The sequence below is a fragment of the Ambystoma mexicanum genome, chromosome 3q, assembly GCF_040938575.1.
Source record: "Ambystoma mexicanum isolate Mex_15411 chromosome 3q, UKY_AmexF1_1, whole genome shotgun sequence".
Taxonomy (NCBI): domain Eukaryota; kingdom Metazoa; phylum Chordata; class Amphibia; order Caudata; family Ambystomatidae; genus Ambystoma; species Ambystoma mexicanum.
This window is the reverse complement of record NC_090926.1, coordinates 1014939117-1014966080: the sequence shown is the minus strand read 5'-3', so window position 1 is coordinate 1014966080 and position 26964 is coordinate 1014939117. Positions and strand designations below refer to the sequence as shown.

At 44.2% G+C, this 26964-nt stretch overlaps 1 protein-coding gene across 1 annotated transcript in view; it reads left to right on the top strand.

The window, feature by feature from the left end:
- The window catches only part of ENDOV (endonuclease V), a 188979-nt gene that overhangs the window by 124854 nt on the left and 37161 nt on the right, over nt 1-26964 (top strand). The window contains exons 6-7 of the mRNA XM_069655187.1: nt 1759-1827; nt 21171-21299. Coding sequence (XP_069511288.1) covers nt 1759-1827; nt 21171-21299 — 198 coding nt within the window. The remainder of the gene's footprint in view (nt 1-1758; nt 1828-21170; nt 21300-26964) is intronic.

Genomic DNA, 26964 nt, shown 5'->3' with positions numbered 1-26964 from the left:
CTCTCCCCTACTCACCTGCTTGCTCACCTCCACTTCCCCTTCACCCCTCTAACGTAAGTCAGATATAACGCAGCAGGGTCCATTTTTTTTTGTTGGTCCCACACCTTCAAGTTCGGGATGCAAAGGGCACGCCTCCGATACCCACTCCACATGTTCGGTATTCCTTTTTATAACTAATCAAATGGTACTGGCAGAATTTGCTTAAATGTACCATTCAATCAATTCTATTTGATCAAATTGGCTAATTCCAGGGAACAAGCTTTGTGGCAGAATGATGAGGAGACTCAAGTGGCCGCAGAGAATTGGGTCTGAAGAGGTGAGAGTGAGACTTAAAGAAGGAGGGGAATGCAAAACCTAGAGAAGGAAGGAGACTCCCCAGTCTACGAACCGTACAATAACTTAAGCAGTAGTGAAGACGTGCTTGGCTGTGGCTGAAGATCTGGAAGAGCCTGCTGAGCCACAGCTGTGCTACAGAGAGTGGGGGAGAGACGTTAGTCAAATCCTGGGGCCCAACTCTGGGTATAGAGCCAGGTTGCCTCCCCTGTCAAGATAACCCACAGCACAGGGTCTCCATAACTCCAGGAAAACCTGTTAACTAAGAATGAAGAAAAGCTGTAGTATAGTATAGCTTTGTATATTTAGTCGCCTGTTCTATGGAATGTGGTGGAGAGGTTTTATATGTGGTCCCTGGGTTTTCATCCCAAGAGGGTCGAGGTAATCAACACATGGTCCCCATGCTCTTAGTTGCCTAGACAGTCAGCTGAACCTCATGGAGGTGGCTATCTGATAGAAACACTGGGGTTGCTCTTCTACTCTTGTTCAGGGGAGATTCTCTTGTTCAGAGGAGATTCCCTAGAATGTTGGTGCTGACCTGCCATTATTTGTGGGAACAAACTTCAATGCAAATGGTTAGTCTTCTCTGTCAAAAGTACTGACAGCTGACATGTAATTGAGACACTCCCAATGGGCCACACCCCATAGAACATGTAATCAAAGCTTTTGTTTATTATTGATTGAGAGTTTCTCAAATTGGACCCAGAATGGTCCTGTGTGGCTAGAGCAGGGATCTGCAACCTTTGGCTCGCCAGATGTTTTGGACTACAACTACCATCAGCCCTATCCAGCATAGTCAATGGTGAGGGATCATGAGAGTGACAGTCCAAAACATCTGGAGAGCTGCAGGTGGCAGACCATTGCGCTAGAGGATCATGAAAAAGAATCGAAGTGTTCAAGGAAGTTGGACCTCCACATTGATGCATCTTGAATGGCAGCTTTTCAAATTGAGGGAGGAATGCAAGCAAATCCCTCTGTATCAGCAGAGCATTGCTTAACATAAGGTCCCAGAAGCCTAATGTGCTATGATGGCATTACTAGTATTGCATTGCATTACAATCACAGGAGAACATGAAGACATCTGTGGGAACACAGAGGAGGCTTATCCTTAGTGTACCGAATCCAGCTTGCATGTACGAATGGTTGTGAATTGCTGGTGCTATAGTTATCCTACGTCAGTGATAGTCCTTTTATCCGCTCGGAATGGAGAAATGGCTGAAGTTTGAAGTTTTGACTTCCAATCTGTACACAGATACACAGGATACTACACATTGTTATACATTTTATGTTGCACCTAAATACTTTAAAATTGTGTTTCTATCATGAACTGTTGTTAGGAAGCGCTGAAAAAATTACTTTCTTGCTTTTAATCTGCCACTGCCTTGTGAGAGTTTCATGATTGGGCCCCTTGTGTTCCCTTTACAGATCCGGGAGCTGCGACGAGGGGGAGATAGATTCTGTCTAATGGGGGACTCTGGGACCACCTTGGGAATGGTAAGCATAAAACATAATCCATGCTTTCCTCTTCCCTTTTGCCTGATCTTAAAAAAACCTAAATTGCACCATATATGTAATAACCAGTAACACCGCTCCTGGTGCTGCTGGCCTTTGTGCTTCCAGGGCCCAGAAGGAAACATCATTGTATTGACAGAATTATATGGTGTATCAAGTGGCTTTGTTCAGTCTGTAACCTGCCTGGCCCGTTGCATATGCAGTTTATTGTCTCACTGTTTAGTTAGTCTTTTTTAGTTCAGGGTGCATTGTACATGCCAAGTTACAAAGTATTTACTTATCAAGGGGCCTCCCAGGTGGCACCTTCTTAATGATGCATGATTACATTGCTCACACCTTGGATCTTTGAATGAACAGAAGCGATGGTCAGCCAAGTTAGGTGCAACCTCTGTCCCAATCCAAATGGCTACGATTAATTTTCTAACTGCATTGAAATTAGATTAGTTTGATGATTTTGAATATAAAAATTGGGTATGTGAGTATTAAGAATTTGAAGCTTATTTCTGAAATGTTATTGAATGTTATATGATTGTTTATTTTTCTTTTTAAATTTTCTCTTTTGTATAAGGATTGTTTTATGATCTTTTTATATTCTGTTGTGTATGATGAAATTACATAATAAAAAAGACGTATTGAGAAGTTGATTAATTTCAGCTAAATCAATAATAAAAAATGATGCATGATTTGAAAACCAATCACATGGCAGACATGACATGTGTGTCTATCATTTATAACCAAGCCACATAGATTGAGCCAGTTTCTTGTTTTAAAAAAAAATGTTTTAATTTCTTGTTTATAGCCAATGTTAGGCTTTTACAAGGGCTAAAGTTGAATTCAGATGAAGTTCAGAGTTGAGACGCAATCCTGGGTAAACTACAAGCCTCTCACAAAATGATTTCTTTCGGGATTTGGAGGTTTAAAATTTAGTCCATTGTCAATTTCAATATTTTAGATGCGGCGATGGTCCATCTATTGTTATCGCCAGAGAGGAGGCGCGTCCACCACAGGTCTTTGTCGCAGAAGTCACAGTCTAAGAATAGCGGGTAAAGATAAACTTTATAGATGCCTTATAGTTTCTGGTTGGTTAATTTCCATGCAGAGTCTGCAGTCGCTCGTGGGAGATTGTGATCTTATTTTCAAAATTTCTCTGGTCAACAAAAGGTTGAGCCATGCTCTGAGGTATGTCCCTCTCAGACATTTTGCTAGGAAATGTCTTTATATAAGTCGCTATCTCTTTTCTTTTGTGACATATTGGAGGAAGATGGCTCAATAGTTTATTGCTGGAAACTTGGTCTAGGGTCTTGATCCAATCAAGGTCTTCCATTTTCGTTTTTACCTTCTGAGGATTGTACATCAGGTCCTCTTCTTCTTCTTTTCCTGCCAAGCGTTTAACGGAATGGAAGTGCCTTTTGTCGCCTCCTCAGCGATCAATTTATAGATAGTAGGACTGTCTGGCATCAGAGGTTTTCTGAAAAGTTGCATACTACTATTGTCTATCATAACTGATAGGGAGAGCAGGCTTAATTTACGCCGTATTGCAGCGATTGATGTCAATTTAGGAACATTTAGGATGGAGCGCCAAAGGAAACCCTCCAATTTAGACCATATCGTCGGAGGGACTCCCAGGCATGCGTCCATGCCATAAACCATTGAGGGGATGATTTTTGATTTATAAAATTGGATAGCAGTCATCAGCGAGAACCTTCCATATTTCCTGTCGATTGTTCGGGTCTGGGCAGTGAGGTTTCGAATCTTTGACCAGAGAACACGTTGTGTGTGGGCGTCGGTTTAAGAGCAGTCAAAAGTTACACCCAGGTACTTAAAATTGTTGACTGACTATATTTTAGTTCCTTCCAGTGACCAACACGGTTTCACAGTTTTTCTTGCTGCTTTTTCGATTATAATGATTTTAATTTTACTTTTGTTAATCTCAAGAATGTTGTGAGACAGATATGTTGACAAGTGGTCAAGTTTTCTTTGAAGCCCGATCGATGAGGATCCTGTCGTCAGCATAGAGTAAATGAGATATGGGTATATTGACAATTTCTGGTGGGAAAGCCAGAACTGTTGCTGCAGCCTCCTTTATAATCACTGAGGAATGCGATAAAGAGGGCTGGGGCTAATGGACAGCCCTGTTTTACCCCTATGAAGGAGGGTATCTCTGAAGAGAGGAGGTCTTGGTGCTTTAAACGTACACGCATTCTTGTGTCCATGTGAAGGGCTCTAATAGGGGCCAAAATGGATTGTGGACACGTCCAGGCTGTTAACTTCTCCCAAAACTTCGATCCACCCGGTCGAAAGCTTGGGTAAGGTCCACAAATGCCAGTTACACTCTCGGAGCACCAGCTCTAACCTTGCTGATGTATTTGCATTTTTCAAAAAGCTGACTTGGAATGGATCCCCGCAGTCAGATGACTTGGCCCATTTTTGAAATGTTTCAAGGAGAAGTGATGCGAAGACCTTGCCGATGGTGTCTAATAATGCAATCGGACAGTAGTTGGCCGGATCTTCTCTTGAGCCTTTCTTAAAAATGGCGACTACCACTGCTGATGTCCAAGAAACGGGAATAGTTTTCGAAGTTAGTGAGACCGTCCAGACCCAGAGCTCTAGAAGATTTCAGTTTCTTAATCATTCTGATGATATCATCCTTGTCAGTTAGATCTTCCCATAAGGCTGAGGAAATTTCCCTTCCGGGCCGGCGGGCGTTGTCAGGGAGGGCGAAGAGTGCTTGGAAGTGGTCTACCCATTTTTCTTCACTAATTGTGTTGGTTAGGATTTTGTTGGCTTGGGTGGCAGTAGGTCTGATTAATGTCCAGAAATCCTTTTTCTTCTTTGACGCTACGATCTTAAGCATTTGCTCGGAATCTTGCTGGTATAGATTGGATCGGTGGGTTCTTAACCATGATCTGTACTTGTTGAATTCAATCCGTAGTGTCGACCACGCTTCAGCGGAGTTCTGTTTTATGGTTGCTCTTTTCAGAATTCTTATCTTTCATCTTTGTTCAACGAGAGGTATATTGAACGTGTGGTTGCCAATTCCGGGTTTGGATTTAGAGTGCAAACTATATTTCAAAAGGAGAGTTTGGTAGTTAACTGTAGCTGTCGTTCCTTCTCCTTCATAGTCTTTTCTTTGTTCAGTGTATTTTTATGCTAGTTCCGCTATGTTGGAGGCTGTCAACCTAAGTTGGGTTTGTTGCTGATTAGGTTTGATTCTTACGTTCCATATGGATTTTGGGATACGAGTAGTAATTATTCCCAGTTGGATTTTCTTGGGATACGATTTCAAAGTATCCGAGGAGTCCCACGTTAGAAGGGCTGCTAGATGAACATAGGATTATGATGTTTTTTAAAAAATATTTTATGAGGTTCACTCCAGACCGCGTTTGGACTGGCAAGTGAAGGCCAGAAGAAGGCCTCCCCAAGAGGCCTCTGACAGCGGGAAAAAGTATTACAGTATAACCGTCGAGGGCCGATTTCTCTTCTAACCAGGTCTCCTGGAGGCATAGTATATCAAAAGCACCTAAGTCAATCCCCACAGGTTTAGTTAGGTGTTGATGGCCTCTGGTGTTCCATGATCCCAGGTTTATGGTTGAGGCACTCAATGATTTTGTCGGGTTGTCGAGGTGGATGGAGGAGACTTGCGAAGGTTGAGATGGTTGCTATCTCTTGATTTTAGGTTCAAAGGATTTCGGGAACCAAGCCCATATTCCTTTTCTCGGGGTTACCCCACGTTGGTTTTCCATTTATTTAATTTCACTATTTTTAGGGTGAGGAGACCTTGTGGATGTTCTTTCTCTCGCTGTGCTCGAGTTCCGGCGTGATGGTCTAGTGTGAAAGACTTGGTCCCAGTCACTGTGTTTTTTGTTCGGGAAATTTGAATCACGTAGTCCAGGGTTGTAGCTACCAGCGAGTGTTCTACCTCCACAAATTTGCCCGTGTCTTTGTGAGTTGTGATGGGCAGAACCTTTGTTTGTCTCTGCAACGTCACGGGGGTATCTACCCCATCTTGAATTTTTGTAAAGTTCTTCCGTTTTCGAGATGAAGCGGTTACGTTTGCTGTACATATTGATTTCACCTCTACGGGTTGTCTTGGTGGATCTTAGGTTTTCGAGTTCCGTAAGCCGTTAACCTCTTTTTTTCAAGATCTGTATACGCATCTGACTGTAGGTCCTTAAGTGCACAAGCTTTGATGTGTAGATAGGCTTTTGCCATCCTTTCTCGATGGTAGGGTTCTATTAGAACAAAATCTTCAGTTCTCAGAGTCTTCAACTTCGTTGTTTTTGAAAGCAAATGCAGAATTGTTCTCCTGTTTAATATCAGGTCCGCCTTTATCGTCGAGGTTTGTTCATGTTAGGCAGAATCATGTGCAGTTCCCTTGGGGACCACTGCAAAAAGATTAAGACTTCAGGAATAAGCAGTAAACCCAATTGGTAGCAGTCTGCACCACCCAGATTTACCTGGTAGCTGTGGCTGAGCAGTCAGACTTCTCTCAAGAAGAGTAAGGCAGTATATAGAGTATAAACAATAGGGACAAAAACACAGTGGAACAAGCAAACACTGACCAGAGCTTTGTATCAAAAGTATATAATTATTTATTTAAAACACACTGTAGGTAATACACTAACACTCTAAATCAAAAGCAAGTTCAAACACAGTCAGATAAAGTATAAACACCTCCCTTGATAACTATTAGACAAGTCAGAGTTAAAGCACCACTATTTGTTAAAACAGATGAGAACGCGTAACCTAGATGGCACTCCAATAGTTAGGTTAAAGGGAGAGAAAAAGGCAGAGCATGAAAATAAAACGGTTCTCAACGCTTTTCTAAGTTCAAAGCAAGTCAGTGAAGGCAGTATACACTTTAGAGCCAAAGTTCATAGGCCAGGCCCACTTTAAATGGAGCAAAGCGAAATGTGCCCAGGATCACACGGTTTAAAATGCACTAAAAGTCTTTGCAGAGTGTTCAAAAGAGGTTGTGGTGATTCAGGAAGTAAAGTTAGAAGGTCTGGGGCCAACCCAGTTGGAAAGCCAAGGATTTAAGGGTCACCTTTAGCAATCCGAAGAAAGGGAGGCCAGGTGGAACACAGTACTTTAAAGAGGGAGGAAGCTCCAGCGGTGGCAGTTGTTCCTGGCAGTGGTTGCAGTTCATTGTTTCGACCAGGGGAAGAGAGGATCTCGTCGAGGAGGAAACTTGGAGTCTATGCACTGCACAGGGATGAAACCAGCCGCAGAGTTCGTCGGTAAAAGGTGCGTTCCTTTTATTTGCGGTCAAAGTGGTGAAGCTTGGCTATACGGCCGCCGGGGTGCTTGGCACGGGCGATTCGACCAAGAGACGTCTTTGGAAGGCGAAATGGCGTACTGGTTGATCCCACCAGCTCAGAGGGAGAAGACTCTTCCAGCAGAAGATCTCCTCTTGTCGTCGGGAAAGTGGTGAGGTCGTTGCAGCAGGGGTCCACTGGTGGTGTCGTCGTTGCAGATGGCTCGGCTTCTTCCCTCTTCGGATTTCTTAGGTCCTGTGGCGACTTAGCCCTGCTTTTATGCAGAAAAAAACCCATTCAACAGCCTAGCTGTCACTCAAACATGCTAAGTGGTGAACTGGGTGGCTCACCACTGGGCCAATCAGAATAGAGTGTGACTTGAGTTGCTAAGGCAACGCAGTCCAGGGTGCCAATTCCCGTCCCCACACATCCTGTGGAACCCAGACAGAGTGGCACCATTTGGAGGGCTTCTGTGGAGAAGCCCGCCAAAAAGTGGAACAAAGGGCTCGACCTTGGTCAGAGTTACAGAGCCGGACACGAACGCCATTTTAGAAAAGAGTTCTGGCAAAAAGACTCAACCGTGAATTTAATATTAAATAAATAAACCGGCGGTATATTTAACATTGCACCAAAAAGTGGTGCATTTAAAATCAATGGGAAAATCCCATAGGAAATATTCTGGTGGAATATTTTGTGTGGTAACCACTGCCACCAGCCAGAAACTTGACAAGGGGCAATATAATTAACCCCTTCCAGTACTTCCACAATATGATGGTTTGTACTGGTTCTGTTCACAATTTAGGACTAGTAAAGCCAATGGTGACTTTACATGCCCTGGGAGACAGTAGTCAGTTTGGGGGTCACTATGACACCACTGTGTTACTGCACTGAGGGTGCTGTGTAACACATACACAAAAAACAGATGATACCCTATGGAGTAAAAGACCCCATATCCCAAAAGCACACAAATAGTCGGAGGCATACCCCAAATCATGTCTAAGAGTGGGACAAAAAGAGTCTCTCTCTTAGCAGGAGAAAAAAACAAACCCCTAAAATCCAGCAAAGCTGCTGGGGGACTCACTAGGTTTTGGAAATTAGCCTTATAAGAGAATTCTCCCTAACAGTTCAAGTTTGAAAAGCCTGATCTCATTTTGGGCAATGTTACTATTTCGGGCCTCTCAGTGTAATATGCTTATGTCAGGTGCTTTTTGGCGGTTCGGTTCAGGCCTTTGTCTTCTGTCCTCCAGGGGATCAAAACTTACACTCACCTTTTTCTTGCTTGGCTCGATGGATCATGATCTCCGCTGTGCCCTCCGATCGTTATTCGAGGAGGTGCAGAGACGGCGTCTTGAAAATTGGACTGGGGTAATGTGCCGAGACTCCTGGATGTCTCGGCCATAATCACCTATCGTTTGAGACGCACTTGGGCCATTTTGATTTGATGCACAATTAGTTGCTAGTTTTAGACATTGGTCAGCCTCCGATGAGCTTTGGTTTGAAGCTTTCCTTAACTGTGGAGTTGACGCTTTTTCTTTTTGAGGACTTTGGTCAAGATCCATATGTATAGTTAAGTCCATCAATTCGCGAACTTGCAGAAATTCATTTGCTGTAATGGGCGAGGTTGCCAAGACTACCAAATCGGACTCAGGTTCACAACATCTAGGCTAGTCTTGGCGCGTTTCAATAGCTGCTTTGCACGGATGTCTAGCACTCACTTGCTCGGATGCACCCCTTTCCGCATCCGTAGGTTGTTTTGTAGATAGTTGTAAGGCCACTTGCCTCTTAGAGGCAATCACCGTTTTTACTTTTGTTTGAGATTTTTCTAAGCTTGGGTAACCTGCTATTAGGTCAATGGAAACAGTTGGGTCTGTAGTCGAGATTTTATTTGGTCCTGAACCTGGAATTTTTGATTGGTGGGAGGTAGTAGCTGCTACGTTATTGAGAATTGTGGTTGTGGTAGGCTGGCACGAGGCTTTAGTCTTCGTAGAAGGAATATTCCTCCTCGTGTCTTCCACTGGTAGACTCAGGTTACATTGTGTGCCTCTAGCAATTTGTCACAATTTAGTTGGTGGATGGTAAGTGTTTTTTAGTGCCAATATTTGGAGTTCCAGCGCAGACTGGTGTTCTTTCGATTTTGACTCCATGGGTCTCCCCCCGTTAAATGATTGCGAAGGCTTAGTTGTTGAGTACCCTGCCTGGCGGGCTTTAGGGGCTCCTTGCTCTGAGTCCGCTCCATCCTGTATCGGGTCTCTGATTCTCAGTGGTGTTAAGTTCATGGAGGGTGGTAACCTCTGTGAAGCTGGACTCCGCAGGAGATCGTGTTTCGAGGGCCATGGTGCCCCCCTCGTGTTTGTCACAGGGGCTTTCTTCATCAGGTTAAGATCTTCAAGAGGTGAAGCAGTTGGTTGTGGCAGGACTTGCCGTCGAAGCTGGTGCTTTGCCTGCACAGAGGCATCAGGGACTGGTAGGGTCGAAGCTACTAACCGAGCTTCAGTGGCTGCTGGGTCCAAGTTGCAAACGCCCTGATCTGGATGCTTAGCTGAGGGCTCCGGGAGGATCGATAGTTCAGCCGGAAGTCGGACCTCTGTGTGTTAATATCTCGACTCTCCGCTCTTTAGATGAGGGCAGGTCTTGTATTACTTCTAAAATTTCATAGTCAGATAATTCTGCAGAAGAATGTAATTTTCTTTTGCACTGTTTTTGAAAGAAGTTTTTTAAGGCGTTTGAAAGTAACGGTTTTGGCATGCATTTAGGTTTAATTCCTCCTCTTTTCTTAGGATGAAAATGAACAGCACCTGTGTGTTTTTTTCCTCCATCAGTGGTTAAGCGGGCTCCTGAGATGTTTCGTGTATTTTGGGGGTTTTTGTTCACCTTTCCCTTTTTCTTTTGACAGATCTTGAGGCAACGTGTTCCAGGGGAAAAAGACCTCATGGAAGGGACTGGCGTCGTTTTGTCTGATGTTTCAAGGTCGCTGGTCTCGTCCGAGTTAAAGTTCGGCTCGGGATTTGAGTCTGGGAGTGTTTCAGACTGGGGATTATGGGCCTCCTCATTTTTCACGTCCGAGAGGGATTCCGCTTCAGTGTTAGAGCTCTGGAAAAATGCTTGGGGGTCGATGGGCCAGGCAAGTTCGAGTTCAGGTTCTGGGTGTACTGTTGCCAAGACCTTGAGCATATTGCTCGGCCCGCACCCCGTTTGTAGATTCGTTGACTTAGAAGTGGTAGAGATGGACGACGAAAGACCTGCATTCGATATTTCACAGGTTTTTTCCTTTAATTCTGTTTGATGGTGGTAGGGAGCTATGTAGGGGACTGGATTGCTGCAGTATTGATCATGATCGCTCGCTGTGTTTGACGCCTTGGAGAGAGGAGCTCTGAGCGAATCAGCACCTTCTCTCAAAACTGCTGGAGCTGGCTCCTCCCAGCCGGGAGGCGTTGACACTGAGCCACGTTGACCGCCGGGACGATCACTGGAGGTAAGCCTGCATGCTCGGCTCCCCGGCGGAGAAACAGATCCCGGGAGATGGGACATTCCCTGGCCCCTCTGGCCCCACCGATCACTAGATCTCCTGTACTCCAACCCCAGCTCTGGCAGCGGCTCCCGGGTCTGGCAGGGGAGTTCCACGTCTGTCACCAACACTCCGGGGGACACAGGCCGAGGGGATGACGGAGACAAAACTGAATTGACCACTGCCGAAGGTGCCAAAGGTGAGGCACGCATATTTTTTAAGGTGCTTTTGACAATGCAATCCGGTAAGGGTTCGTTGGGTGCACAGTGACTTCTCAGACGCCTGCCCTCTCTTTCATCGGTTGCATTATTGATTTTGTGGGTTGTTTGAAATCCCGGTTTCATGGTTTAAAACTGGGAGTTGATCGCCATTAGGTGGGCTTTTTGTACTGTGTCCCGTTAAGTGTCCAAGTCAAAGTAGCAGTGAAAAGCGGCTCTCGGCTCCCTCGAGTCCCGAGATCACTGCAGATCACTTTCCTCCCCAATTTTCACTCTGTGTTCCGCGGTGGAATGGGGCTTATGACTGCTTCTGCTGGTGAACGAGTTCAGAGGCCACACCTTCTCCATGAAATGGACAAAATACTGCAGTGGTACACGCATGCACCGCAGGTCACTTCCCTCCCCACTTTCTGCTTTGGTTCAATATGTGTATCTTTCACAAAACAAATACCCACAGAGCAGATTAAAAGTGTTTTATTCATATACAGGTATCAGTCAAGAAAAAAAAAAGGAATAGAAAGACGCATACAAGTGGTAGCCACATTGATTACAAAAAGATCACAAAGTACCAATCATATAAAGTGCCATATGCTAGCATCAGATCAGTCAAAGCATTTCATAATTAAACATTTGTATGAAAAATAGTTTTTAAAAAGTCACACTATTTAACTTCCCAAAAATGAGAGGACCATTCAATACCGTAAACCGCCATTCTTTGGGTGTAATAGATCCAAATTCTCCCAGGAAAGGTCTGACATGTTGTTGTCGAATGCTTAACAATGAATCCCACTCTTCCATAGGTGCTCCAATGTTCCTGCCTTATTTGGGGTGCTGCAGAATTGACAATTCCTAAGGAGATGATCAACTTTGTTACGCACTCCCGATGCTTCATTTGCCGGATGTAGATTAATGCACACTCTCAAAAAAATAAGCTATAGATCGGGCATCAGGAAACCTTTCTAAGTAACCTGGTAAAGTGTGCAAAGGTCTCTCTTCTAAGGTTACACATGAGAATAAATTGATGGTCATTATCCAATCATTTCTCCGTAGTTTCCTTTTTATATTAACAGTATTCAACATGAACATTTTGGGACTTGCCTCCAAGGATCCTAAGTTGTTTGTAGAGTATTCCACCCACTTGTTCAAGATCACATCTTTCTTATTATTAAACCGAGGGATCACACTCTGCTTCTTAGCTGTACTACATTTAAACTCCCGCATTGGGAAAGGGAGTTCTCCTGAACCAATGAGATTCGCACAAGAACTAGACGGCTCACTTTAGTTTACAGGAGTGATCTTCATCTTCGCGTCCTCTTCCTCGTCTCAGTATACGGTCTCAGATATACTAAGTCAACACTGGTTTGCTTTTTACTCTGCATGAATGAATTTTTCAGCATATCGAAAAGGGTACCCTCCTGTGCCGTTAAAATGTTCCTAAACAGTGAATGCAGCGCTCCAAGATAGTAATCCCAATGCGAAACGTATACAGAGTTGGAACCCAGATTGGTAAATGCAGAACTCTTTTTTTTTTTCTCTCCAAAATAATCCCTCCAGTTTGCTAAGAGGGTTTCTGCCCTATAAATTAGGACTGAAATCACTGATAAAATCTGAGGGCTGGAAGGCATGCAAACGGGCCAAAATTGTTATTAATCAAACTGTTAATCTTTTCACCTTTATGATATGATATGGCATTTGTAACACAAGTGTTTCAAGGCGCGACGAGGCGGGGGGTACAAAGGAGACAGAGAACGATCCTACTAGGCCAGGTGTCATTCAGATCGTGCAAGTGCAGGGGTAGGGGGACTGGGAAAAGTGCAGGGGAAGGGGAGAGGGAAAGTGCAGTACATGGTTAGTAGAATACAAGAAAAATAATAGGGCCAGCTGGTGGCAAGTGCAAAGGTAAGTGCCGGGAGAAGGGGCTGTAGGATACAGAGACAGTCCCGTAGTGCATGTAGGCAGTGCAAGGAAGAGTGGCTGGGCCAGGACATGAGATCGGTGAGTGGGCCAGTTACAGATTCAGTGCAGGTTCAGTGATTTTAGCAGGGGAGAGAGGGAGAGAAAGCAGAGGCAAAGAGGAAGGTAGCTTTTAGCTTCAATATCGCAACCAAAGGTGCATTATTTGGTCTTCCACTTATATGAAAGCTTAAGTATGTGAATGAGTCAACCACTTCACGCTCTGCTTTATTTATGTGCCATTTAAAAGGCACACTTTGAAAATCCCATTGTCGAGATTTTTGTTTTCATTGTATTGAGAGATACATTGTTTCACTTTACATGAAGTCGAACCTCCGAACGTTGCCTATGTAAGCCGACAGGGGTTCGGTCCAAAAGCGCCAGGTTGTCAGCGTAAGCTAGCCAACTGACCTTATTCTTCCCTAACCGAGGAGGAAAAGCCTGTGCTTTAGCCAATGTATCCCCTGTATCCATAATGAAAAGATAAAAAAGGATAGGAGCCAGCACGCAGCCATGCTTCAGGCCTCGTCCCGTGCACACTAGCGAAGATAGAAGGCCTTCTCAATTTAGCCTTGTTCTCATCGTAGTGTCCAAATTCAATGATTTGATGATATCTACCAAATAGGGCGGACAGCCCCAGTGAAGTAGTTTTTCCATAGAAGTAAACGATTGGCAACGTCAAAAGCCATGGAAAAGTTTACAAACACAACATAGATCGGAATGCCCTTACTGAGAGTTCTTTCCTTTCTAGAGCGTGTAGCCCATTTGTTTACCTGCTGTTCTATCAACGTAAAAATCCTAATCGGAACATCTAAAAGGGCAATAGGTCGATAGTCTGTCTGTTGAAAGGTAGTTGCCACAAATCTAGAGGCATTATATTTTTAGTGATCAGTGGCTGTGTGTCTACGGAGTAAATGGAATAAAAGTGAGCCATCCAAACCTTTTCAGGAATCTGGTTGTTTGACTGGCGTCTTGCAAATTAATGTTTGAATTCATCAGTTTCCAGAAGTTCAGCAAATTTTCATTCGCCAGTGCCATCAACATATTTTCATAGTCTCTCTGAGAAAAGATGCCCTTGTAATTACAGAGCAGTTTTTTATGGCGTTGCTTCAGTATTCTTCATTCCATAAGCCTCTGATCAGAGAGACAAGGAGCAAGAGCCTGGATGTTTGCGCACCAAGCTCTTTTTTTTTGCTTTTAAATTACTCTATCAAACGTGATCCTTATCCCACAAGAGATCAATTGCTTGAAGGTAAGTGTTAGGTTGGGCCTATATCTCGGCGGATAATTCTTTATCGTTACAAACTCCCATCATCAAGCCCGCAGATGGTCATCCCTTCTTCCCTTTCGTAGCAGGATTTCAAAACAAAGTGTATCCATCAAAAAGGAGGCTTTCACGTTTCTTTCACGGCCAATAGATCAAATACATTAAAATTAAAATTCCCTGTTTGGAATAAATGGGAAAAGCCTCTCGTATTCCAAGAGGCTAGGGGCACATTGTCGTACTAACCGGGACCAATTTTCATGGGCGCACTCTTCCCAAGTACCCATCCAGCCAAGCTTCACACTTCTCGTGGCTAGTCCATAATTCATACAAGTGATCTGTAGCATTGCTCCCCTTGAAATCTGGTTACTTCTTGTCTGAATGGGAGAGGTTTCCCTCTGCATATACCCTTTGGTAGCGGATTTAGTTACTTCTGTTAAGTCATATCTGCAAGGCAACACATATTCTATTGCAGCGAAAAGTATCTGTGCTACCAATCTGGATCCAATATGCAATATAACACAGTCGAGTGAGTTGTCATTAGCAAATTCTACTGGTTGAATATCACTGGAGACTATGGGCCTCATTATGAGTATGGAGGTAGCCATGGTGCTATTAGCGCCATGGCTACCCCCATACCGGGTCTGGGTTCCCTGATTGGGGATTTACCGGGTCATTCCAACCTTGGAGGAGCCGGTATTTCCCCATTCAGGGAACCCATCCCCATTCCCATTCGAGCCCCCGTAGGGTTCAATGGGAAGGTGGAGGGAGCTAACAATGGGCCCGTTAGTAACGGGCCGTTGTTAGCTTCCTGGTTCTTTAGTGGCTCCCGCTAAGGGACCTTGTAATGCGGCGGTAAGGGGTCAACGGCACCAGCATCCTTACCGGCGCCGTCAACCCCTTACCGCTGACCTCGTAATGAGGCCCAAATTCCCTCAGGCCTTCAATGGAAATGAATAGAGCTAAGATGTTTGCTCTGTTAAGAATAATATCCTCCTTGACGATCAGTAATCTTTCTAACAAAAGGCGATTTGGTGTAGGTTCCGCCATGTGAAGAGAGGAAGCCTTCTCATGCTGTACCGATTTCTTTTGATTAGCTTTAGCCTATTTTATTTGTTCCAATGCTATAAAGTCTGCTTCATGGTTGTAATTGGAGGTTTTATTTGACAGAGTTGGCCTATTAATGGCTGTAAAGCATCTCTTCTGTGCGTCACCGACTCACGTAACAGAGAGCTCTTTTTTTCTTCCTTTATAGAAGATTGTGTAGTTCGAATTTCACAGGCTTGAAGCATCCACCTGCACAGTAGAATTTGCTTGCTTACAGGGGGAAAGATCTGGATTGCTCATGAGCTATATAATCGAAGTTTTGTTCACCCGCTCCGTCTGGTCATTCCTCACTGAATGCGTTTCAAGCGTCGTGGCAAGGATTGAAGCCTTAGGTGAGAGCAGTCGAGATGTACTGCATCATTCCTGTGGGTTAACGAGTGATTCATATTTAGAAGAACCCACAAGGTATACAATCAGAAAAACAATTTTTGAGTTTGTTGGTTTGATTATTACTTTTTGTTAATTCAAATTAGAACAGGTGTTCTCGTATAATCTTACTAATGAGTTAAGAACATAATTTAGTGCTGATATCGTTGTTGTGCCCAATGGAGGAATAGTACTGGGTCCCGTGTTGTCGTGGAGAACAAAGAGGGTGTTGAGTTAAGTGAAGATAGTGCTTTTCCCTCCTGCGGCTTGTAAACCAGTTTAGGAGATTGATCCAATGAGCGCACAGGTGTAGAGGGGAACATTTGTGTTCTACTAGGGACTCTTGGTTTCATAATACCTCCTTCTTCATTTGGCATAGAATTAAAAAGTCTGCGTTTGGAATTTCATTTGGATCCCTATGGTCTTGAGTAGGTGATCAGCCCAACCTATGAGTTTCTCCAAGGTTCTCAGCGTTCTTACTCACAAAGAATGCAGTTATCTTTGCATACAACGCCAACACAGTCGCATTTAATGATGCAAGTCTATTTTTCTTGGGTGCCATTTCTTTGCTGGGTAATTTTGAGGTTGATACACATTCCCCATTTAGATCTTGAATTGAATCCAGGTTGCCCAGACCTGGTTCATTGGGCTTCAGCTCTCGAAATAGAGTCCTCGCTACGCGGGGTGCCTAATGTTTTACTTCTACTATCATATGACGATGGCATAATAGATCTGACAGCACTCTTCTGCATTCCTGTGCAGCGCTTTGCGCTATTAGTTGTTTTTAAGGAATGGTGCGAGTGCAAAACCAGTCCTCCCGCAACCAAGTCCCAGGGAAAAAGGCAGTCACGATACTGCAGCAGACTGCACTCTAATGCACTCCCGCACTAAAACAACTCTTTATGCAAAACATATCTGCCCACTGCTTGTATCATGTGCTTAGTGGCGACAGTGCCCAGCAAACACTGCTCTATTTATGCATTCACTAATCACGCGTTACATGATTTGCCTCTTAAATATTGCACGTTTTGTATTATGTCCATGCATCCAAATGCAGACAGCCATTGTACACTGCACTATTTATGGTATATGCCTAATTCGTCTAGACACACAGACTGTGAGCACTACACTATTTCTATTACGTTTACAGTGCAAGCAAATTGCACAATGAACCTGTTGTCATATACTAAGGTGAGGCACACAAATTGGGTGTTATTAGTGCAACATTTTTATCATGTGATTAGTGCAAGCAAATACAAATAGAGCAGTGTTTACAGTCTCTGTTTAATGTTCAATTAGTGTACGCAGACAGACTTGAAAGGCTGACATATAGGTATATCGCTTGATCCTGTAAACACTGCGCTATTTGTATCATGCACTCTGTCAGCTGCAGAGACTAAAAACGCTGACATTTGATACTTTGTGAAGTGCAGATATAGTAACGGGCTGCTGACAAACATTGCAATTTTTGTATTGTATTTAGGGACCACTGTAAACATTGCACTGTTTGTTTTACTTGATCTCTGTTGATGGAGTGAGCAGTTCAATAACACTTGTGAGCTACCAGAAGTAAGGCTCGGATTCAAGGGTGGCATGTTTTTGGGTATAGACTTTGATTGCTCACAAAAGGTTGGGAAAAAGGCCTCTCTATCCCTAAATCTAAGAGAGGGTTCCCTGCCTTCTAAGAACTAATGAAAACAGCCAGGATGTCCAAAAGTAAAAGTCTGTCCTAGTCACGTCCCACCAAAAAAAAATTCTATCCTCCACTCTATAAAGTCTCAAAATGGTGTAGGAATGATCTCACTCTTAGTGTTCATAAAGCAAGCAAATGTTCTCATTCAGTCGGGCTTCCAAAAAGATTCAAAACAATGTTCAAGAAATAGTGTTCCAGTATTAGGGGTTCTCCTTTCCTCTAGACTTCAAAAAGGACAAATGGCTTTTAAATCTCTTCTTCTAATACACAAAGTGGTCTTCCAAACAGTACTACAACACATTTCTCAGTCCTAGGGTTTTAAATGCTTTTGTTCCCGTTTTCTATTTTTGTGGGTGCGAATCCCAGACTGGCGTTACTTCCGGGGTCTTGGTGTACTCTCCTGACAAGACCCAGTTATTTCTTATATTCTTCTTCTTTCTCATTTAGGGCTCCAGCCCCTGTTATTTTTTATTATCTTTGGAGTCCCGGACCCTTCTTTAGACGCGCTTTTGGGTGCGTCTCCTAGACTCGCAATTCAACTTCGTGCTTGTTTGGTTTACTCCCCTGCCAAACGCAGCATTCCTTCTTTTCAAACTTGCTTTCAGACATAGTCCTTCACTCCCTTATGCTCTACTTCACTTGGGTGCATGTCTCAGACTCACAGTTGCTGTTCTCAATAGCTTGGTTCACTCTCCTGCCAAGCTAACGTTCCTTTTATCTTGCACATACTTGTTATGCATTAATTTGTTACAAATCCATTATTGGTTGGGGTAGCTATTCCCCTGGTTTTCTGTATTTCCCTCAGTGTATTAAACCAAAATGTTCTCCGACCCTTATTGGTCTTTTCTGTGATTTTCTCAGCTGTCCCGGACCTCCTCTTCCTTCCCACCAGCCCACGTACCTTAATTCTCGGTTCGCATACTCTGGGCTGTGAGATTCTGTCCGGAGGCCCGGTAGCCCTCGCGCATGTCTTCCCTTCGGTTTCTCATTCACAGCATTCCGCATCCTTTTTGCGGTCGGCTCTCGTCTTGGCATTGCTATGGGCATGGTAAGATGCTATCGTGTTTATTCGGTAAGTGAGCTTTGGAGTATCCGGCTTCCAGGATACATTTGTTCTCTGTCCTTCCCCGGCAGACTGCGTCTTCTCTTCATGTTTATCTCGCGTCTCCGTGCTCCGCTCTCCAGCTGGCAGCTTTGTTTCTCTGGTCACAGCAACCCAGAGGGATCACACTCTGCTTCTTAGCTGTACTACATTTAAACTCCCGCATTGGGAAAGGGAGTTCTCCTGAACCAATGAGATTCGCACAAGAACTAGACGGCTCACTTTAGTTTACAGGAGTGATCTTCATCTTCGCGTCCTCTTCCTCGTCTCAGTATACGGTCTCAGATATACTAAGTCAACACTGGTTTGCTTTTTACTCTGCATGAATGAATTAGTGTGATTGATTTCACAATAAAACATGTCAGTCACATCAGGGCAGATGGTGATGCATGCTCTGTACATATGTATATACTCTTACTCCTGTTATCTAGGCTGTCTCACTATTATGTAATCTGCGCCTCACATTTGTAAACATTTGTAAATTTTGCAATGTGTTATTCCATGTCTGACCGCGCACAGCAATGTAACCAAAGCTGAACAATCCTCTTGTCGCCTCTTGTGCCCTCATACCCTTGGGTCTGGCGCGCACTATAAATAAATAAACAAAACAAACATAAACAAACATGGGAGCATAATTTAATTCCTGACAAGGGGTTAAAGGACTGCCAGCTGTATTATACTGCGTCTCCTGGAGAAGATCGTCCCCAGTCCATAAAGGGCTTCCTTTCCCAGTTGATCCTCCCTCTGCGCACTGACCCCAGGGGAATTATTGTACTGTAGACGCACTGCCCTCGACCCCTGGGAAAGGTCTCCCCCTACAGGAGAAGGGACGATATTCTCAGATTCTTCATACACTGCTCTTTCTGTGTCATGGGTTTCGTTTTGGTGCCAAGAGAAATACTGTACAAAATGCGCTATTTGTATCATATGCTTAGTGTAGGCGGATACTGACCAGCAGTCTGTAATCACTGCAATATTTGTGTCCTCTGACGAACTTAGTCAGACCATCTGTAAACACTACATTATTTGTATCTTGTTCTTAGTATATATCTGCGGGAGCAGAACATCAAAGGCCTACCTTTTTTAGGTGAAAGGTTTCCTTTTAAGGAATTCTGTTCATGCAACATAATGCCTATCAAATAATACCCTTTTCATTTTCTTACTGGAATTCTTCTGAATATGACTACACATAGAAATCTGGCTTCCGCCCTCTTCATGGTACTGAAACAGCCCTGATTGACCTCAAGACCCAAATTGACGAGTTGAAGGACAATGGTAAATCAGCTATGCTACTCCTCCTTGACCTATCTGCGGCCTTCGACTTGGTAGATCATGCAGTTTTATGCAATCATCTAAGCTCGGCCGCACATTTCTCAAGTGATGCCATAACCTGGGTACAATCCTTCCTTGCAAACCGGACAATGAGAGTCTTCTCCCCCTTAGCAGCCGCTGATCCCATACAAGTTTCATGCGGTGTTCCCCAAGGATCATGTGTTTCTCCGACGATGTATAACATCTTTACTAAGCCCTTGTTTGACAAGTTGGACAGACTGGGTGTTGTCTACACTAACTATGCAGATGACACTCAGATTCTAATCCCCCTTTCGGGTAACTTCTTGGAAGACACGGCCTTAGTAAATAAGATATATCTCCTCATTCAGGCTTGGATGGTATCACACGGCCTCTGCCTGAACGACGACAAGACTGAGCTACTGATCCTTGGCTCAGCATTGACCATCAAAAAACTTGACCCCAACTATGCCTCATTCAACATCGACAATAACGTCATTAAAGTGATGCCTGCCGTCAAAACCCTCGGGGTTTATCTTGACTCAGCGCTTACCTTCAAAAAACAAACGAATTCTCTAGCATCTTCCACTGCATATACTTGTAAATTAATCCGAGCATGCAGACCATTTCTCACTGAAACTAGCTGCATTACATTAGCCAATGCCCTCATCATATCTAAGCTAGATTACTGCAATGCCCTCTATGCAGGCTCTAACAAGTATATCCTTGACAAACTACAAACTCTCCAAAATAACGCTATCAGAGTAGCTTTAAATATTCCCAACAGAGTTCATACCTCCGCCATTAGAAAAATATCCACTGGCTAAAAATCAAAGACAGGATCGCCCTCAAAATACTCTCCCTTACATCCAAATGTCTTAACAACATAGCCCCTCCCTACCTGGCAAACAGAATCCACAAAAGAACTTCAAACCGTCCTACCAGATTGACCAACGCCTTCACCTTAGTGATGCCTAGATTCAAAAAGAGTACAGCTGGCGGCTCTAGTTTCCCAGTCATAGCTGCGCAAACCTGGAACAAACTCCCTCTGGATCTTAGAATGGACCAACCTTACTTCGGCTTCAAGCGGAAAGTCCTCACCTGGATTCGCGCCAATGACATTTAGTTTGACCTCCCACCTCCCACCATATAGATACTAGACATCTGTAATGATACCTGTATGACATATGACATCCGTAACCAGATGAATGACATCTGATCAACTAAACTGATCTGCATTTTTTTTCTGCTCTTTGTATACTTACCTTTGCTCTAATTGTGTACTGTATAAATTGTATGCTTCCTGTAACTAAGTCCTCAAGTAACCTTGTACGGCTTTGCGCCCAGCTACCCTTGCGGGTTTGGTCCGCGCTATAACAAATAAACAAACAAACAAAACAAACAAACATCTTGTGGTCACACCTAAACATCATCTGTATCAATGGTTGCTGTGCATACTTGGGAGGTGACGCAAAGCGTGGGTTCTGTTCTACTGAAAATGCTTGTGGTGGGCATCAATACCTCACGGACCTTTCATGCTTATGCTTTTCTTTCTCTGATCTCCCATAGGCGCTGAAAAGCTGTGACAAGAGTGCCAAACCCATTTACGTCTCTGTTGGACACAAGATCAGCCTGGAGTCTGCTGTGCGCCTCACGGTTAACTGTTGCAAATACCGGACCCCAGAACCAATTCGACAGGTGGGCAGCAGGGACTCCACCTTGGAAGTGGTTTGGTGTATTATGGGGCCGCCACGTTGGAAGGGCTACAGTGAGCCTTCACATTTAAAAGGGGTTCAGTGGGGCACAGGGCAACATATGAAAAGTGTTCGGTGGGACAAAGAACCTACACAAAGGGTAGGGATCAGTAGATAACTGGATCTCCACAGATGGAGACATTTAATCTCCACAGATCGTCTGGTTAAAGAGAGATACACATCGAGGTTTGGTAGGGCACTGGACCTCCACACACCCAGCAGCTCAGTGAAGCACTGGGCCATCATACATCCATGAAGTTATTTAGGGGACACCTGCCCTGCTCATCTGGAAGGGCTTCATCGGCAATGGCGGCCTCAGAAGAAGGAATGGGTTCAGTGTGATACAGGTTCATAACACGTGCAAAGTGTTTCGTGGGTCATGGTGTGTGCACCCTTGGGTGAAACCGTGCCAGAGATGCCCTCATACACGGCTTTAAAAAAAGAATCTCAGTAGGACTGATAGTTTAGCATATACCAGAGAAAGGTCACTACTGACAGAGAAGTAAGGTTGTGCACAGGCCAGTGTAATATGACTGGATAATTCCTGTGGACTGGTCTGAACTAGAAAGAGAGCTAAAGTCAATCTCTATATGCTCAACGCACTATAAAGCGTCTGCTCACCGGCACCCTTAGTAAAAGATCAGTAGGGCTGTGAAACAGATACAAATCACAAGAGAATATAGATTGAAAATGTTTTGTTAAGAAGGGAAAGCTGAGAGTGAATGTGATTGGGCCAATGGAGCTTAAACCAGGGGTTGGAAATGAACAGTGGAGGGAGCCAAATTCATGAGAAGGAAAGAACGTAACACGCCGGAGATAAGTTTAGACAGCAATCACGCACTCTGAAACTTACACTAATAAAGTTGCATCCTTACACTAGATTTGGGTACGAATACAGGAAAATGACACTAGAAACCAACTGCAATTTATCATAGAGCAAAACAACCAAACGAAAACAATGATATCGCAATGCCTGGACTATGGAGCTTGCTATTCCTAATGAGAACAGCAAACCGAATTAGCCAGGCATTAAGCTGGAAAATGTCAGAGATTTTAACTTGCACCTTTAAGCTCTGGTCCACCCCTTCCCTGTAATGGGCCCATACCAAGTGCAAAAGAGGAGGCTTTTATTAAGGAGTCTTCCCCCAGGAAAGTGGCAGATGTAGAAGGTCCTTTTTCGATGCATGCGGATAAAGGCCTCTTGGGAAACACCAGTTCTGCTGACAGTCGGAGGCTGGGGACCCATGTAGCTATGAAGGAAGCTGAATCTTCTGATGGTCCCTGTGCCCCAACCCTATGTCAAATGAAGCTGGGGCTCAAAAACAAAGAGGATGTAGCTGCATGTGCAGTGAGTGTGCCAGAGACGAGGGTGCCCCAATGCAATTTCCCCTCCTAACCATCCTGTGCCAATTCGCTGTATGTCAGAATCGACGGGGAAGAACACACGTTTGTTTCAAAACAAGTAGGTACAGAGGACACAGAGCTTTTACAGTATTTACTCCATTAATGAAATCTCTTGATAAGTTGGGGTATAGTGTGTGCATGGCAGGAATGTGTGCGGATTGTTGAAGCCTATGCTTCCAACAGCTGCTGCTAATCAGGGAGGTCAGTGATTTGCTAAAATTACCATCGGTAGCTCTCAGGCTGTTATATTTGCAGTGAAATCTGAGGTTGACTTTCTCTGGCGGTAAGGAGGTGGACGCAGTGCAGGATAGGTTGCTGTTCACCAATCAAGAGTAATAGCCATTTTCGCTCACTCAATGAAAGAGGCTATCCTGTTAGGATCAGCCTTTGAACAGAGGCTGTCCTGTTAGGATCAACCTTTGAACAGAGGTTGGTGCACATTTTATGGCCTCTTACTCGACGAGGAGTGCCACGGTCTAGGAATCTACAGTCGGTCCAAAGTGAGATACCCCAATACTCTAGTCACATCCATGGATGGCCTGGCTTGTGAAAGCCCCACTGGGAAGGAAAGCAACAGAGTGGAGAGGTGAGAGGGCTCATTTGTTAGATAAAGGGTCCTTAGCAGGCGCAAATAGAGGTTAATGATGTGCCCCACACATGACAACTGATACGGGTCACCTAATGGAAAGGCAAATCTTTTTGACTAACGTTCCGACTTTCCCGATGGGAAGCAGAGAGTCTGAAGAGGGACTAATCGGCAAGGTGATCAACTGAATCTGCCACATCAGACATGGATTATCAATCATCAAAGAAGATGCAACAACAACTGTAGGGTTCCAAGTCGCGTACATTTGGGAAGAGGTGGGATGGATGTCTTGTAGCTCACCATGGCAAATAGGTTCTTGGTGGAGAGGCTAATGGCTGTGTGCACTGGAACGGGATGTGCATTGTTCTGCCCCGTTCACATTGCAGCATTATAACCCTCATACATAAGTTCTATATCGTTTCTAAACTACCCTGGGAGTGCCAAAATGGTGTGTCAATGGGGGGCATGTTCAGTAGAGGAAAGGGCTCCAATGACCCACAGTATAGGCATAAATATTTGAGCCCCCCCAGGAAGCTGGCATTGGTGTGGTAATGTGAGCAGGAGATCAACCACCAGTTGGGTTAATTTGACTGATCACTGATAGTGAGGCTAGTCTGCTAGTAGTTAATAGTGTGGCCCTAGGTAAAGCAGTTGTCCCTTTGGTTATGGAATCTCTGGGTTTGGAACAATAGTTTATGGGCTAAAACGTCTCAGATGGAAAAAAGCATGGATATCTTGTGAACTTGGGGACAAGGATTGGCAGGAGTGTCTGGTAGAAAATGTTGTTGTTATGCTCCCAAAAGCAAGGCATGTGACACTGATCCATAAACTAGGGTACATCATGTTCAGTGCACCTGCAGTCTCCTTGCGAAAGGGAAGCCACTGGGGGGTTATTCTGGGTTGCCATTAACCTTAGAGTGAAGATTAAGTTGGCAGTCTGGCTCCCAATGCATTCAATAAGATTTTGAGGCCTAGCTACATATTTTAACATGTATAACACTGAGTTACTTGGGGACGAATCTGCTCCAGTGCTGGATGAGCTGGACAAGCTTTTGGATAACCTACCTGGGGGGTGGCTTATTACATGCTGTCAAACTTGGGGGGCGGGGGTTAATGATCTAATGAGACAGGAAAGTGATATTTCTCTTGTACATGATACAGACATGGTTGTAGGATCCTGCCAATCTCTGGAACAACTGCATCTCCTTAAGGTAAAGCTAACCCTCTTGTACGACCTGAGGATGTTGACTTGTTGGACCATTAGGTATGCTTCAGGTGGAAGTCAGATTGCATATTTCTGTCAGCATGGTATTGGCATACTATTCTTGCTATGGACGTGTGCAGCATCTGGAAAGTGACCATAAACACCTGGTGGTGAACACAAGAACCCGAGAGGGGTGGTGTAATAGATGTGCCATACGTGGTGAAGAATGCTATGACATGGATTTCTGGGTAGTCTGAAAAGCAGTAAAGCACCCAGCGCGGGTGGTGTCACAGGGGAATTTATGCTAATTTCACCCGAAATTTGGGCCTCTTTTCTTTGCTGATATTTTAATATAATCTTGAGACTGAGACAGATCCCCGATCAGTGTAAGATTACAAAACTAATCACACTGTATATAAAAAGGAAAATCGAGAGAACCCAAATAACTGCTGCCCCACTTCACTGATCTGCATGCTATGCACACTCTTGCTCAGAATGATTCTTGGAAGGTTGGTGGATTTCCTGTAGTCTGGAATGTAGTAAGCCAGGCACAGGCGAGAGGTAGGAGGGATTCTTGAACCAACAAGCAGGTATCACATATGTCCATCATTGAAGGGCACATTTGCTTTTGGTTTATTTTCAATTTAAGGGCAGCCTTAGCTCTGTTAACGGGAGCTTACTGATGACACACCAGATAGGGAGATATTTGGCCAGAATGCTAACTGGGAAGGGTATGTTCTGGCCTTGCCCTGTTCAACATCTTCATCAATGTTGAAGAGTGGCTAAAGGTTGTGAGAGCTGGTGTGCCTAAAATGGTTTCTCGAGAGGTCTCTGTTCTACTTTTTGCAGAAGATGCCGTTCTTATATCCAAGAACAGCCTTAGACACTGTATGATGGCATTTTAGACCTTTTACAGGACAAAGAGGCTAGTTATAAATACTGCTAAGACTAGGATTCTGACTTGAGGATCCAGGATACCGCTAAACTGAAAGTACTATCGTGGCAGGCAATATGATTGAGGAGGTTTCTGAATCTGAATACCTGGGCAAGGTTTTGATCTGTGGGGCCCTGTTGGCAAGCAACAGGCTGAGTATATTTAGGGGTTTGCTCATAGGATTGCAGATAGATTCCTCCTTAGAGCTTCTTTATCTGCATATAGAGCTAAGGCTGTTGTGGATGCATTATATGTGAATAAGCTATGGGATTCACTAATTTATGGCAGCTTGGAGTGGCTGAAATAGTTGTTTAAATCTGTTTCACCCCTCCCCATATGCATTCTCAATGTACTGTGATGTGGGAGCTGAGTTTCAAAGTTATTGGATCATAGGAAAGGATGACGCGGTTATTGCTCTCACTTCAGATATGGATCAAGTAAGAGTTCTCTGTGTACTATGATAGGTTGGATTAAATCAAAGGTTAGTGGGTGGATTATCTTCTCTGGATGAAACATGTCAGGGAATTATTGCCCAGGTAGTGTCAGAAAGACCTCTGAGAATTCACTCATATTATACAGAATGAGAACTTTAGGGAGCTTTTTGGGTCCTACTGGGAGCTGCTGGCAGATGTCTGCATCTTATAACTGCATCGCTTCACTCTTTTTATTGCTTAAGACCAACAGGTCTCTGAACGCATTTAAATATTATGAGGCCTGAAAAGAGACCCCTTATACGTTGAGTCTACATTGAGAATTGCCACAGAATTAAAGCGCAGGCCGGTGCCTTGATGGAAATGTGGCAGTGTGTATGTATTTAAGACCAGGCATCTCTGGAAACAGCAGTCCCCTTCCTCTTTCTCTGCCCCCATTATAAACTGCTAAGCAACAGGCGATTTGGCCGCCAAGGAGCGTGCATGTAGCACTGCTAAATGCTCTAAATGCCGACTGTAGACCCACATGAGTTGGTACCCTCCCGAGAATAGGTCTTTTAACCTTGTACATTTTTATAACGGGATTCTCACATTTTGTTTAAATCAACATTGCTTTGGCCCTGCTGATTTCTGGCACTTTCTTAATATAGAAATGGACCCCCGCAAATTGATTAAAAAGAAAAAAGTGATATGGGAATCAAAAACATTGGATAAACCATGATTTTGATAATGGTTATGGTTGGCAAACAGGTATTTTGGGGTCTTGGACAGTCTCCTGACCCTCCACCAAGTCCCGTTTCAGGTCTGTCACAGTGTATGTGCCCAGTCTGAGAGAGTCCCTTTAAGGAATGCCCCAAAGTTTCAGTGCATTGTGCTAATGTTTATTATATTTATATGGGCTCCTTTGTTCAACCTGTGAGATATAGAAATGGAGCAGGATTTACTTTTGGGGAAGGTTTGACGGCACCTGCTTTTGCGACGTGCGGGTAATCGGAGGTGCTGCATGTGCGAGAGCTGTTGCCTGGGCCAGCTGCATGTTCCATTCAAGAT